The 16,182-nt window shown below is 36.1% G+C and overlaps 1 protein-coding gene across 3 annotated transcripts in view; it reads right to left on the bottom strand.

Annotated features, from left to right (window-relative positions):
- FER (FER tyrosine kinase) overlaps nucleotides 1-16,182 on the bottom strand; it is a 473,779-nt gene that overhangs the window by 259,294 nt on the left and 198,303 nt on the right. For 2 of the 3 annotated variants that reach the window (XM_059418338.1, XM_059418339.1), the window contains one exon: nucleotides 3,713-3,916. The exons of the other annotated variant lie outside the window; for it this stretch is intronic. In XM_059418338.1, coding sequence (XP_059274321.1) covers nucleotides 3,713-3,916 — 204 coding nt within the window. The remainder of the gene's footprint in view (nucleotides 1-3,712; nucleotides 3,917-16,182) is intronic. 3 annotated transcript variants of the gene reach the window in all.

The raw sequence follows: 16,182 nt of genomic DNA, 5'->3' as shown, positions 1-16,182 counted from the left end.
AAAAAAAAAAAAAAAAAAAAAAAAAAAAAAAAAAAAAAAAAGTACAACCCTTCTTGCTTGAAGAGCTAAAATGAAAGATAGATATTCTTTGCTAGAATAGTAAAATGTAAAAATTGCAAATATCTGTGTCCATCTTGATCATTCATAATGTTCATATAATGCTCACAGCATGCAGAGTTTCACCACATGTTAAAAAGTAACTGTGAAACACATTAAAAAAATCAAGCTTCAAAATAATTGCCATCTTACACTGCAGGTGACAGAGACAATGTTGCTAAAAATCCCATTATCTGTGATTGATGAATACCTCAAACTTTAAAATATAAATTCTAAAACAACACTTTCATTATTATTGAAATTTTACAAATAAATCACATAAAAACCAAAAAGACATTTTTATTTTATTTTTTTAAATTTTTTTAAGATTTTACTTATTTATTTGACAGATAGAGATCACAAGTAGACAAAGAGGGAGGCAGAGAGAGAGGGGAAGCAGGCTCCCTGCCGAACAGAGAGCCTGACGTGGGACTCGATCCCAGGACTCTGGGATCATGACTTGAGCCAAAGGCAGAGGCTTTAACCCACTGAGCCACCCAGGCGCCCCCCAAAAAGACATTTTTAAAGTAACTTTTCCAGTTACACAAATATTTTTTAGAAAATACATTTGTATTTTTTCTCAAATAAAGTCATTAAACAGTGGTAAGAATGCCTAATCTCTGCATAGCACCTTATATACCTTACAAAATACATATTTAGTGATTTGATTCCCGTAATCATGATATAGGCTCTTAACCCCATTACTTTCCAAACTATGGACCTTCTAGAGAGCAGAACTGGGTTGGAATCTCAAGTCTTATGATAACAAGTTCAATGCTTTTTTCATGTTATTTGGTATTTTTCTCATTTTCTAAAATCTCACCTTTGTCTTCCTCTCTTAGGACAGCCATCCCATATTTATGTACAGCCTTTATAATCTACTATTAGATTATAAACTCCTTGATGGACTATAATAGGCAATTATTAAATATCTGATAATGAATTTCCCGATTTATTGGGCTCTTCTAGGCAACACATATTTGAGGAAGGAAATGGGATAATTTTAACTCATGGAAGATTTACCCACACAAAATGAAAGAGAATTAAAAACTCCCCCAAAAGTCTAGATCATCTCAAAACTCCTATTTTCAACTGACTGAACAGCACAACATTATATAATAAGAATTAGCTAAATAAAATTAGGCAGTGGAAAATCTGATGCTTTCACAGATATATAAGAACTCTCATCTTTAATAGAGATCTCTGCAAAATTTCAATGACAGAAAGAAGCTAAATAAAATCTTCAAATGTGAATGGGCAACAATTTATTTTCAGAATATATCATACTATTCATTTTAGTTACTTACAAAGTGAAAATATTAAAGACAAGTGTTAATTTGCAAGTAGACCCCTTCCTTTTGGTTTCTAATAATAGTAATTTAAATTCCTACAGTTATATATTTTTATTTATTTATTTATTTATTTTTACCTTACGTTACATTTTAAACTATAAGTGGTAACAAGGGAAATATTTCAGTCTTGTTTAATGTATGAAATAGTAACTTTTAGAGCTTAGAAAACAGACGGAGACAATCACATAGATTTCAGTTTATACTTTACCTATAACTTTTCCTTCTACAATTCACAAACTGTTTTATAAATATTGCCAGCATGGTCACAGGTTGGAATAGGCAAGCTTATCTACATCCATAACTTAAAGGCACATATAAATTATAAAAGAGTTTGCCAAGGAAATGAGGAAGGACACATTACTAGAAACAGTAGGTGGGATGTACGGATGTAGGAAAATATGATTTTGAAGTTGAGGTCTGAATGCTACACAAAATTAACAATGCAATGAAAATTATAAACCTTGATGGATTTATTCCTTTTAACCCGTTAGAATGGCATCTATTTTCATTTAAATATAATTTCTAGATGTGAATATATGAAATGCCACTGTATACTGAAATGGTCACTTTCATGGTATGTGAAATTCACCTCAGAATTACAGATACATACTTTGATATATATATATATACACACAGAGAGAGAAAGATATGTAGATACATATCTACCTAAAACCCTCTGACCTTTATCTAGCAATCATGGTTCACTCTGTTTGTAAGATAATTAGTAGCATTCAATTTCCTGGACATAAACTGAAATCTTAAGATAGCCAGCTTGAAAATGCATGCTCTTTGAAATGTTGGAGTGAAAAATGACAGAGGGCTTCATACGCCAAAAATATCAAGAATTTCTCAGTAGGTAAAGTTAAACAAAACTTCACAATTACTTTTCATCTGTCCAATGCTTAATCAAAAGTAAGACAAACCTAAGAAGTAGTTTAGCAGTACTTAATAAACTTTAATAAATAATCAGAAGCAGCAGTGTGAACAAATCACTTAAACATTTTATCATCAATTTCTATTTATTGTTTATTAATGCCAGTAAGGAACAGCTTACTCATAAAGGTGAAAAAGGAGCCTTAAACCTAAATTAATAATAAAGCTAATTCAACTATCCTTGTCCCCTTTATTAGGGAATTTCATTATCCCTATTTAATTACAAATATCTTAAAAATCTCTCATGGTATATATATATATATATTTTTAAAGATTTTATTTTAGGGGCGCCCTGGGTGGCTCAGTGGGTTAAGCTGCTGCCTTCGGCTCAGGTCATGATCTCAGGGTCATGGGATTGAGTCCCACATCGGGCTCTCTGCTCAGCAGGGGGTCTGCTTCCCTTCCTCTCTCTCTGCCTGCCTCTCTGCCTACTTGTGATCTCTCTCTCTGTCAAATAAATAAATAAATAAATATTTTTAAAAAAATAAATGAAGATTTTATTTTATTTGAGAGAGAGAGTGAGCAGGAGAGAGCACAAACTGGGGTAGGGGTGAAGGAAGAGGGAGGAGCAGGCTCTCCACTGAGCAGGGAGCCAAATGCAGGACTCTGTCCCAGAACCCTGGGATCATGACCTGAGCTGAAGGCAAATGCTTAACTGACTGAGCCTCACAGGCGCCCCTGTCATGGTACATTTTTGAAAGCAATTTCAAAGCCTAGTTTCAGGAGTATAAAATTTATTATTAAATTTATTCATGAAAAAAGGGAAAAATTATAATAATATTTTTAATTTTAATTTAAAATAACTTTAATGTTCATGTTCAACTTAAAATATTTTAAATGTTTAGCTTAAAATACTTTAAATGTCTGTAGCACCTGGGTGGCTATCGGTTAAGCTTCTGACTCTTGATTTCGGCTCAGTCATGATCTCCTGGTTGTGAGATCGAGCCCTGTATTGGACTCTGCGCTTCTCTTGGGGTCGGCTTGCGACTCTCTCTCTCCCTCTCCCTCTGCCTCTCCCTGCACTTGTGCTCTCTAAATAAATAAACAAAATCTTTAAAAATGTGTATTTTTTAAATGTTTGTGCATTTGAGTTTAATTTAAATTTATAACAACTATTTGTAATTTATAATAACTTAAAATAAATATGTCCTTAATAAGATTAACCTTTAGTGAATTTTTGCACACTGTATTGAAGGAATTCAGAAAAAAGTAAAATTAAGTACTAAGCTAAAATGTTACGGGCACTTATCATAAACTATTCATCATTTTATTATAATTATAGCATAATGAACTGCATAAGAATATACATATAAACTAAATTGAAAACGTACATCAACAAATTGTATGATAAAGTGTCGCCTTTGTCCATCAGAATATACAGAAAGGACATATTCACCAGGTTTCCCATGACTCTCTCGCACCAAGAAGTCTCCTTGTTGTTTTAATAGATCTTGCGCTTCTATTCTGGGAATTGCTCCATGGTACCAGTCCTGTTCTGCCAGGGGCTTCTCACTTATAGGGATCGTATCAGAGAACTTCCATAAACATTGAGAAAAAATAAATAAATAATGAATTAGAGAAAATAGGAATTCTTCCTGGCAAAATTCATAGCAATTGTAAATACTTCTTACATACATTCCTCTTTTTAATCAACCAATTAAAAGCTTCATGATGAATCTGAATTTTTCATAATTTTTAAAGAAAATATCTCTTGGAACACCAGTGTTGAAGTTCAGCTCAAATACATATCCTTCAATACTTTGTTTATTCTGTCTATAGATGTTCTATCTATAGATATTCTATCTATAGATCTATAAATGCATACAATATTAGCCTTTAGTGTTAGAATTTATAGTCTTATTCACCATAATATAAAAGAAATCCATATATTTAAAGTTTACCAGAGAATTACAATAAAAGGGTGTAATATCAGAGAAATTTGTCACAAAACAATTTCATTTTTATTTAAATTAAGTTAGGTATTTTTATGGAATAAACTTTCAACAAGACAGGCTGTAAACTGCCCATGTCCTATGTTCCAGAAGCAATATCTAAAGCTTTATTTGAAGCTGCCTTGCTGCCATGGCTTCCCATTCTTACCCTCATTCCCCTGACTGGCTTAGCCGTTACCACTGCCACATGGCTGGTCCTGTATAGCAATGGCCAATAAAACCTTAGGAGAAATAGCATCACCTGAAATCACCACCACAAATTTTTTTTTTAATAAATTGTTTATTTATTTGACAGACGGATATCACAAGTAGGCAGAGAAGCAGGCAGAGAGAGAGGAAGAAGCAGGCTCCCCGCTGAGCAGAGAGCCCGATGTGGGGCTCCATCCCAGGACCCTGGGATCCTGACCTGAGCCGAAGACAGAGGCTTTAACCCACTGAGCCACCCAGGTGCCCTCACCACCACAAAATTATAAACATGTGGCAAAAACAAGAGAGGACGATAAGCCACGACCATGGCAGGAAAAGTAGATTATCTTATTTTATGAGACCACATGCTAAAATCAAAAACCAGATAACTAAGGAGCGAGTATATGTCCTTGAAATGTTTCTAACTGATAATAAATGGAAACACATTTTCTAGTTACAAGTAAAAAGTTTGTTTTTAACATTCAAAGAACTAAATTGCCCCAGATGGTTAATAGTACTGTGTGGGTAAGGAACAGTAATATGCACTAACTCTTAAGATACTTAGAATACAATATGCACAATGTCTCATGGGAAAGTAATTTACAAATTGGAGAAATTAGAATTATTAATAAATGAAAGGCAAATATTCACATATATAGTTTCTCAGGCTGATGTTATGAACTCTATGTAGAGACAAAGTATGACATCTTCGCAGTAAATGAAAACTAGTTGTGAAAATAGCCTTTATTGTTTTGTACCACTAAAGAGGTCTAAACTTTTTAGGTCAAAGTTCCATTTTACATTACCCAAAACCCAACCTATTGATTTAAAAAAACAACCTTGAAAAATCCCAAATGGAATCAAAGAAGAGCTCACACTTTTGTTTCTACTTCTTCCACTTATTATACACTTAATTTCTTCAATATATACATGGTGTGACTTACAAAGAAGCTTTTAGTAAGCAAATAAGGCTTTTCCTTTAGTACTAATTATAATAAATATAATATTTATAAAAAATTTTAATCAGTGTTTTCAAAAATGGATTTAAAGGACAATTATACAGGGAATCAGCCACAAGTATGAGGTAAAAACAAATGCATAATACACACAAAATTAAATTTTTGTGTATACTAATAGTTTATAATTCTTAAAATATGTAGTCAAAATTATTAAATGAATCTTTTCCAAAATTTTATCACAATGTATCTCACTATAACAAACACCAAAATTTTTACTAACAAAAATATTTCCATATTTATAACAAAATATTTCCAAGTGTTGCCAATGGTGAAATTCAATGTCACCTCCGTGCAAAGAATTTGTTTTCATCATTATCTTTCAAGAATGTCTACATATTAGAAAGGTATCACAAACAAGGATGTCAATGTGCTTGATTTCTTGTCCTATTCAACCTATCCTCCCAAATGTTGATTTATTTAGAATAGTAAAATGCAGAGCCTGGAGAAGTCATTAAGTAAGAAGGGCATCTGAAGTACAAAAGCTCAGCTAACACTGAGAAATTCATTTAAGGATTTGAATGTGAAGAATCTATTTGGGGGTGGTAAATCATCTTGAAAGAACATCTACATTTGTTTATTTGCTTTAAAAAATAAGTGAAGGGGAAGGAAATTACACTACTATATCACAGGGATTACATACCAGTCCTTCAGATTTATTAGTTTCTTTGAATTAGAGATCTAATACCAATACAAAGTGTAAGCTGGGGGTACCTGGGTGGCTCAGTCCGCTAAGCTTCTGATTCTCGATTTAGACTCAGGTCATGATCTCAGGGTTGTGAGATGGAGCTGTATTGGGCTCTGCACTCAGTGCAAGTCAGCTTGTCTCTCTCCCTCTGTTCCTCACTCCCGCCACCACTCCATAACCCCTGCGCCGAGCCCCTCCCGCAGCATGTGCGCACACTCTTTCTGTCAAATAAATAATGATCTTTAAGAAAAAATATGTAAGCTGAACAGTTTGCGAGTGTACGCATGCGTACATGCATCTGTATACACATAAGCAGGGAAATGTCCTATATATGCCCAGTCTGGGTCTATCAGGTTTTATAGGAACTTCTCTGCAAGCAAAGAAAGGAACATTTTTATTAACATGATTTCAATTAAATTCCAACACAATTCTGCGAGCTTGTTGTAATGGTATGTAGAATGCATCAGCAACAAAATCCAATATCCCAAAGGTGTCATAATTATATCAAAAAGGAAATGAAGCTTTTTACTTCAAATATTGTATCTTTCTCTTTTTTTCTTTTTTTAAAATTGTGTTATGTTAGTCACCATACAGTAAGTATTAGTTTTTGAGGTAGTGTCTATGAACTATTATATCTTTCTAATCCTGAGTAGGATAAGATGTTTCCTTGTCAGTAAGTCATCTAAGATTTTTGCCCAAGATATGGGGGGAGGGGTTCTTTTTTTGAAGTCACTAGTTAATCTAACATAGTTAATTAGTTATACTGAAACAGGAAAGTTTTCCTGATTGACTGGGCTAGGTGTTTAGGTATTTTTCCTGGGCCTTATTCTTAAAGAACATTCCAGCAAAGACATATTGGGTTTGGGGCACCTCGGTGGCTCATCATTAAGCATCTGCCCTCGACTCAGGTCATGATCGCACGGTCCTAGGATCGACACCCGCAATGGGCTCCCTGCTCAGCGAGAAGCCTGCTTCTTCTGCCCTCTGCTTCTCCCTCCCTGTTTGTGTTCCCTCTCTCGCTGCATCTCTCTTTGTCAAATAAATAAATAAAATCTTTAAACAAAACAAAACACGTTGGGCTTAGTGAAATAAAAAGATTTGTTTAAGTGAAGAGGCAAGGAGGAGTCAGTACTAAGAAAATGAAAATATTTTTGGCAGGGGTGGAATAAGGGCCTATTTTTTTTTTCTTGTCTTATTCAGCCTAATTTCCAAGTATGTCATGCAAATATGTATGCTTTTACTTATTTCTTTATATATACTATTTATTTATTTATTTGATTGAGAGAGAGGGAGCACACACTCAAGTAGGGGGAGAGGGAAAGAGAGAATCTCAAGCAGATTCTCTGATGAGAAGGGAACCCAAAGTGGGGTTCCCTCTAACCCTGAGATCGTGACCAGAGCCAAAACCAAGAATCAAAGCCAAGGTGGCCCAATTTGCATGCCTTTATCTCAAATATTTCAGTTCAAGAAGAGCCTTTTTGTTGAGAGGCAAAAAAAAAAAAAAAAAAAAAAAAAAAACAGCAGGGGCAACTAGCTGTCTCAATCAGTATAGCATGAGACTCTTGATCTCAGAGTTGTAGATTCGAGTCCCACACCAGGGGACTTTAAAAAGATAAAATCTTGGGGCACCTAGGCAGCTCAGTGGTCATGCATCCAACTCTTGATTTTGATTCAGATCATGATCTCAGGGTCAGGGATTGAGACCCCCATATTGGGCTGTGTGCTTGGCATGAAGTCTGCTTGAAATTCTCTTTCCCTCCCCCCGCCCCCACTAATGTACACACTCTCCCTAAAATAAGTAAATAAATAAATAAATAAAACCTTTTTAAAAAAAATAATAAAATAAAATCTTCAAAAAATAGATCAAGCTCTGGATTCTATTAAAATCAGGCATCCAAATAAGAAGCAATTAAACAAAAAAGAAGAAAATAAAACAGCATGAAAAACATGTAAGTAAACCACTCAAGGAACTGGGAAAAGCTAAATAAAACTTCACCACAAACAACATTTTTAATGAATTTTTAATAACCATAAAATGATATTTAATTCTCTTTTCTATTCTTATATAAATTTAGTAATTAATTTAATAATCTAAGTAAAGAACTATTTCAAATCTGGTTTAATATTATACTGGGGGGTGAGGAGTCAAGATGGCAGAGAAGTAGCAGCCTGAGACTATCACCTAGCAGGAGATCAGCTAGATAGCTTATCTAAAGATTGCAAACACCTACAAATCCATCGGCAGATCGAAGAGAAGAACAACAGCAATTCTAGAAACAGAAAAACAACCACTTTCTGAAAGGTAGGACTGGCGGAGAAGTGAATTCAAAATGACGGGAAGATAGACCCCGGGGGGGAGGAGCCAGCTCCCACTAAGCGGCAGAGCAATGGAACACAAAATCAGGACTTTTAAAAGTCTGTTCCGCTGAGGGACATCACTCCAGAGGCTAAACTGGGGTGAAGCCCACACGGGGTCAGTGTGGCCTCAGGTCCTGCAGGGTTACAGAAGGATCGGGGGTGTCTGAGAGTCACAGGGCTTACAGGTATTAGAACGGGGAAGCAGGCTACAAAGACAGAGCCGACAGTAAGCTCACAGCTCAGGGTTACCTCGAACTGGTCGCAGGCTCGGTGAGCTCAGAGCACGGCCAGAGGTCAGGCAGACGGGAGTGACTGGGCGCTGTTCTCTGAGGGCGCATTGAGGAGTGGGGCCCCAGGCTCTCGGCTCCTCCCGGCTGGAGACCAGGAGGCCGACATTTGATTTCCCATCCTCCAGAACTCTACGGAAAGCGCTCAGGGAACAAAAGCTCCTGAAAGCAAACCCGAGCGGATTACTCAGCCCAGCCCCTGGTAAGGGCGGGGCAATTCCGCCTGGAGTAAAGACACTTGAAAATCACTACACCAGGCCCATTCCCCAGAAGATCAACAAGAAATCCAGCCAAGACCAAGTTCACCTACCAAGGACTGCAGTTTCAATACCAAGGAGAGCAGCAGAATTCCAGAGGAGGAGAAAGCAAAGCACGGAACTCATGGCTTTCTCCCTAAGATTCTTTAGTCTGGCAGTTAATTTAATTTTTTTTCTTTTTCATTATTTTTCTCTTCCTCTGCTAAAACTTTTTTAACTTTTACCCTTTTCTTTTTTAACATTTTTAACTAGTTTATCTAATACATATATATTTTTTTCTTTTTTATACATTTCTTTCTTTGTTTTTTTTTTTTAATTCTTTTCTTTCTTGCTTGCTTTCTCTCTTTCTGAACCTCTTTTTAACCCTTTCTCCTCCCTCACGATTTGGGATCTCTTCTGATTTGGTAAAGCATATTTTCCTGGAGTTGTTGCCACCCTTTTAGTATTTTACTTTCTCCTTCTTATACTCTTATCTGGACAAAATGACAAGGCGGAAAAATTCACCACAAAAAAAAAAAAAAAAGAACAAGAGGCAGTACCAAAGGCAAGGGACCTAATCAATACAGACATTGGTAATATGTCATATCTAGAGTTCAGAATGACAATTCTCAAGGTTCTAGCCGGGCTCGAAAAAGGCATGGAAGATATTAGAGAAACCCTCTTGAAAGAAATAAAAGCCCTTTCTGGAGAAATAAAAGAACTAAAATCTAACCAAGTTGAAATCAAAAAAGCCATTACTGAGGTACAATCAAAATGGAGGCTCTCACGGCTAGGATAAATGAGGCAGAAGAAAGAATCAGTGATATAGAAGACCAAATGACAGAGAATAAAGAAGCTGAGCAAAAGAGGGACAAACAGCTACTGGACCACGAGGGGAGAATTCGAGAGATAAGTGACATCATAAGACAAAACAACATTAGAATAATAGGGATTCCAGAAGAAGAAGAAAGAGAGAGGGGAGCAGAAGGTATACTGGAGAGAATTATTGGGGAGAATTTCCCCAATATGGCAAAGGGAACAAGCATCAAAATTCAGGAGGTTCAGAGAACACCCCCCAAATCAATAAGAATAGGCCCACACCCCGTCACCTAATATTAAAATTCACAAGTCTTAGTGACAAAGAGAAAATCCTGAAAGCAGCCCAGGAAAAGAAGTCTGTAACATACAATGGTAAAAATATTAGATTGGCAGCAGACTTATCCACAGAGACCTGGCAGGCCAGAAAGAGCTGGCATGATATATTCAGAGCACTAAACGAGAAAAACATGCAGCCAAGAATACTATATCCAGCTAGGCTATCATTGAAAATAGAAGGAGAGATTAAAAGCTTCCAGGACAAACAAAACTGAAAGAATTTGCAAACACCAAACCAGCTCTACAGGAAATATTGAAAGGGGTCCTCTAAGCAAAGAGAGCCCACAAGCGGTAGATCAGAAAGGAACAGAGACAATATACACTGACAGTCACCTTACAGGCAACACAATGGCACTAAATTCATATTTCACAATAGTTACCCTGAATGTTAATGGATATCAGAATGGATAAAAAAAAAAAAACCCATATATATGTTGCCTAGAAGAAACTCATTTTAAACCCAAAGACACCTCCAGATTTAAAGTGAGGGGGTGCAAAAGAATTTACCATGCTAATGGACATCAGAAGAAAGCAGGAGTGGCAATCCTTATATCAGATCCATTAGATTTTAAGCCAAAGACTATAATAAGAGATGAGGAAGGACACTATATCATACTAAAAGGGTCTGTCCAACAAGAAGATCTAACGATTTTTAATGTCTATGGCCCCAACGTGGGAGTAGCCAACTATATAAACCAATTAATAACAAAATCAAAGAAACACATCAACAATAATACAATAATAGTAGGGGACTTTCACACTCCCCAACTGAAATGGACAGATTTCAAGCAAAACATAAACAAGGAAATAAAGGCCTAAATGACACGCTGGACCAGATGGACATTGCAGATATATTCATAACATTTCATCTCAAAGCAACAATATACACATTCTTCTCTAATGCACATAGAACATTCTCCAGAATAGATCGCATCCTCAGTTCTAAATCAGGACTCAACCGGTATCAAAAGATTGGGATCATTCCCTGCATATTTACAGACCACAATGCTCTGAAGCTAGAATTCAATCACAAGAGAAAGTTTGGAAAGAACCCAAATACATGGAGACTAAACAGCATCCTTCTAAAGAATGAATGGGTCAACCGGGAAATTAAAGAAGAATTGAAAAAAATCATAGAAACAAATGATAATGAAAACGCAACAGTTCAAAATCTGTGGGACACAACAAAGGCAGTCCTGAGAGGAAAATATATAGTGGTACAAGCCTTTCTCAAGAAACAAGAAAGGTCTCAGCTACAAAACCTAACACTACACCTAAAGGAGCTGGAGACAGAACAAGAAAGAAACCCTAAACCCAGCAGGAGAAATCATAAAGATCAGAGCAGAAATCAATGAAATAGAAACCGAAAAAACAATAGAACAAATCAACGAAACTAAGAGCTGGTTCTTTGAAAGATTAATAAAATTGATAAACCCCTGGCCAGACTTATCAAAAAGAAAAGAGAAAGGACCCAAATAAATAAAATCATGAATGAAAGAGGAGAGATCACAACTAACACCAAAGACATACAAACAATTATAAGAACATACTATGAGCAACTCTACGCCAACAAATTTGACAATCTGGAAGAAATGGATGCATTCCTAGAAACATATAAACTACCACAACTGAACCAGGAAGAAATAGAAAGCCTGACCAGACCCATAAACAATAAGGAGATTGAAACAGTCATTAAAAATCTCCAAACAAACAAAAGCCCAGGGCCAGACGGCTTCCCGGGGGGAATTCTACCAAACATTTAAAGAAGAACTAATTCCTATTCTCCTGAAACTGTTCCAAAAAATAGAAATGGAAGGAAAACTTCCAAACTCATTTTATGAGGCCAGCATCACCTTGATCCCAAAACCAGACAAGGATCCCATCAAAAAAGAGAGCTATAGACCAATATCCTTGATGAACACAGATGCGAAAATTCTCACCAAAATACTAGCCAATAGGATTCAACAGTACTTTAAAAGGATTATACACCACGACCAAGTGGGATTTATTCCAGGGTTGCAAGGTTAGTTCAACATCCACAAATCAATCAGTGTGATACAACAAATCAATAAAGGAAAGAACAAGAACCATTTGATAGTCTCAATATATGCTGAAAAAGCATTTGACAAAGTACACATCTCTTCCTGATCAAAACTCTTCAAAGTGTAGGGATAGAGGGCACATACCTCAATATTATCAAAGCCATTTATGAAAAACCCACCGCAAATATCATTCTCAATGGAGAAAAACTGAAAGCTTTTCCACTAAGGTCAGGAACACGGCAGGGATGTCCATTATCACCACTGATATTCAACATAGTACTAGAAGTCCTAGCCTCAGCATTCAGACAAAAAAAGGAAATTAAAGGCATCTAAATCGGCAGAGAAGAAGTCAAACTATCACTCTTCGCAGATGATATGATATTATATGTGGAAAACCCAAAAGACTCCACTCCAAAACTGCTAGAACTTATACAGGAATTCAGTAAAGTGTAAGGATATAAAATCAATGCACAGAAATCAGTTGCATTTCTCTACACCAACAACAAGACATAAGCAAGAGAAATTAAGGAGTCAATCCCATTTACAATTACACCCAAAACCATAAGATACCTAGGAATAAACCTAACCAAAGAGGCACAGAATCTATACTCAGAAAACTATAAAGTACTCATGAAAGAAATTGAGGAATACACAAAGAAATGGAAAAATGTTCCATGCTCCTGGATTGGAAGAATAAATATTGTGAAAATGTCTATGCTACCTAAAGCAATCTACACATTTAATGCAATTCCTATCAAAGTACCATCCATCTTTTTCAAAGAAATGGAACAAATAATCCTAAAATTTATATGGAACCAGAAAAGACCTCGAATAGCCAAAGGAATATTGAAAAAAAAAGCCAAAGTTGGTGGCATCACAATTCCGGACTTCAAGCTCTATTACAAAGCTGTCATCATCAAGACAGCATGGTACTGGCACAAAAACAGACACATAGATCAATGGAACAGAAGAGAGAGCCCAGAAATAGACCCTCAACTCTATGGTCAACAAATCTTCGACGAAGCAGGAAAGAATGTTCAATGGAAAAAAGACAGCCTCTTCAATAAATGATGTTGGGAACATTGGACAGCCACATGCAGAAAAATGAAATTGGACCACTTCCTTACAGCACACACAAAAATAGACTCAAAATGGATGAAGGACCTCAATATGAGAAAGGAATCCATCAACATCCTTGAGGAGAACACAGGCAGCAACCTCTTCGACCTCAGCCGCAGCAACATCTTCCTAGGAACATCACCAAAGGCAAGGGGAGCAAGGGCAAAAATGAAGTATTGGGATTTTATCAAGATCAAAAGCTTTTGCACAGCAAAGGAAACAGTTCACAAAATCAAAAGACAACTGACAGAATGGGAGAAGATATTTGCAAACGACATATCAGATAAAGGACTAGTGTCCAGAATCTATAAGGAACTTAGCAAACTCAACACCCAAAGAACAAATAATCCAATCAAGAAATGGGCAGAGGACATGAACAGACATTTCTGCAAAGAAGACATCCAGATGGCCAACAGACACATGAAAAAGAGCTCCATATCACTCGGCATCAGGGAAATACAAATCAAAACCACAATGAGATATCACCTCACACCAGTCAGAATGGCTAAAATCAACAAGTCAGGTAATGACAGATGCTGGCGAGGATGCGGAGAAAGGGGTACCCTCATACACGGTTGGTGTGAATGCAAGCTGGTGCAACCACTCTGGAAAACAGCATGGAGGTTCCTCAAAATGTTGAAAATAGAACTTCCCTATGACCCAGCAATTGCACTACTACTGGGTATTTACCCTAAAGATACAAACATAGTGATCTGAAGGGGCACATGTACCCGAATGTTTATAGCAGCAATGTCAACAATAGCCAAACTATGGAAAGAACCTAGATGTCCATCAACAGATGAATGGATAAAGAAGAGGTGGTATATATACACAATGGAATACTATGCAGCCATCAGAAGAAATGAAATCTTGCCATTTGCGACTACGTGGATGGAACTAGAGCGTATCATGCTTAGCGAAATAAGTCAAGCGGAGAAAGACAACTATCATATGATCTCCCTGTTATGAGGAAGTGGTGAGGCAACATGGGGGCTTAAGGGGGTAGGAGAAGATTAAATGATACAATATGGGATTGGGAGGGAGACAAACCATAAGTGACTCTTAATCTCACAAAACAAACTGAGGGTTGCTGGGGGGAGGGGTGTTGGGAGAAGGGGAGTGGGGTTATGGACATTGGGGAGGGTGTGTGCTTTGGTGAGTGCTGTGAAGTGTGTAAACCTGGCAATTCACAGACCTGTACCCCTGGGGATAAAAATATATTATATGTTTATAAAAAATTAAAAATTAAAAATTAAAAAAAAAAAGTAATATTATACGGGGGGAGAACAAGTAATTTGGGGTTTTGAAATTTTCCAAAAAATTCCATAAAGACCTTTAATTTTAAGCTATGTATCACTGGAAAATTTTAGATTAGGACTCAAACGTCATGCAGAAGTAAGAGAATGACTTACTTGCAAAAGCTTGGACTAGGTCTATTGAATAGGAATCTGGTTGGTAGTAGTAAAAGCTATTTTCAGTGAAAGGAAATTGTAATCATATGTAGAAAGCACATTTATACCATTTAGAGTGTGATAACTGAACAAATGTTTAACCTAAAGTGAGAACAAGGGGCACCTGGGAGGCTCAGTGGGTTAAGCCTCTGCCTTCTGCTCAGGTCATGATCTCATGGTCCTGGGATTGAGCCCCGCATTGGGTTCTCTGCTCAGCACGGAGTCGGCTTCCTCCTCTCTCTCTGCCTGCCTCTCTGCCTACTTGTGATCTCTCTCTGTCAAATAAATAAAAATCTTTAATAAAAATAAATAAATAAAAATAGAATGAGAACATGAATAATAATGTTCTGGCTGCTACATTTTTCCATATTTCTAAATAATTCTGTCTTGAATTTATGGAATTAGTTAACTCTAAAACAGTGAAAAATAAAAAATATTCTAGATATTTGATCTTCATTATCACTGCCTCAGGCTAGACAAACAGAATATAAATTAATTAGAGCAATGTTCTGTCTTTATGAGGCACTAAGGCCTATCTTTAATTCTACAAATTCCAATGTTTTTAGCAGTAAAGTAGAATTGATCATTTTTTCATGTACTGACATCTTTAACCAAAACAAAGATACTTCACCTACTGTTTATTTTCCACAACGAAACTAGCAACAAAACTATTTTTCATAAATTTCTTGATTAAAGATCTATTGTACTTTTTGAGAACCTGAGTTTGTTCATTCTTCAGCCAATAATATAGCTGTTGTCCAGCATAACTAGTCAGAATTACAGGCTAATCAGAAATTTGCATTCTCATATGATTCTTTCTAAAATTTTACCTAAAAAGATAGAGAAGTAAGTCAAATTCAAATACTACCTTACTTCCACAACTTCCCATTTCCTTGGTCGCCTTTTTGTGTACCTTTTGGATCTCTCATAAGAGACACCATCTCTAGCAAAGTAATTTTCTTAGAAGTCTTTTGCTTTTGGTTTAATGCCTCTGTTTCTTCCAATACCTTCTGATTTCCTCTGGCTTTTTTTGTTTGTTTGTTTGTTTCTCCTTGTTACTTTAGTTCCTTACTCTTCTCTTTATTCATAATCATCTTCTTTTTTCACTTTATTATTTTTATCCATTTACTTTTTCCAGTTGTACTTATGACTCTTATTCATACTCTCTCATCTGATCATTTCACTGCTTGTTTTCTACGGTTTTATTTTTTTTTTCAGTAGCTAATATTTCCTTAAGCTCATATTATATATAAAATGTGCCACAATATCAATAATAACACATTTCAATCAACTAAATATATTCAGTGCTAA

Source organism: Mustela nigripes, chromosome 12, assembly GCF_022355385.1.
Source record: "Mustela nigripes isolate SB6536 chromosome 12, MUSNIG.SB6536, whole genome shotgun sequence".
Lineage (NCBI taxonomy): Eukaryota > Metazoa > Chordata > Mammalia > Carnivora > Mustelidae > Mustela > Mustela nigripes.
Note: the sequence above shows the minus strand (reverse complement) of the source record. Positions and strands in the feature narration are given on the sequence as shown.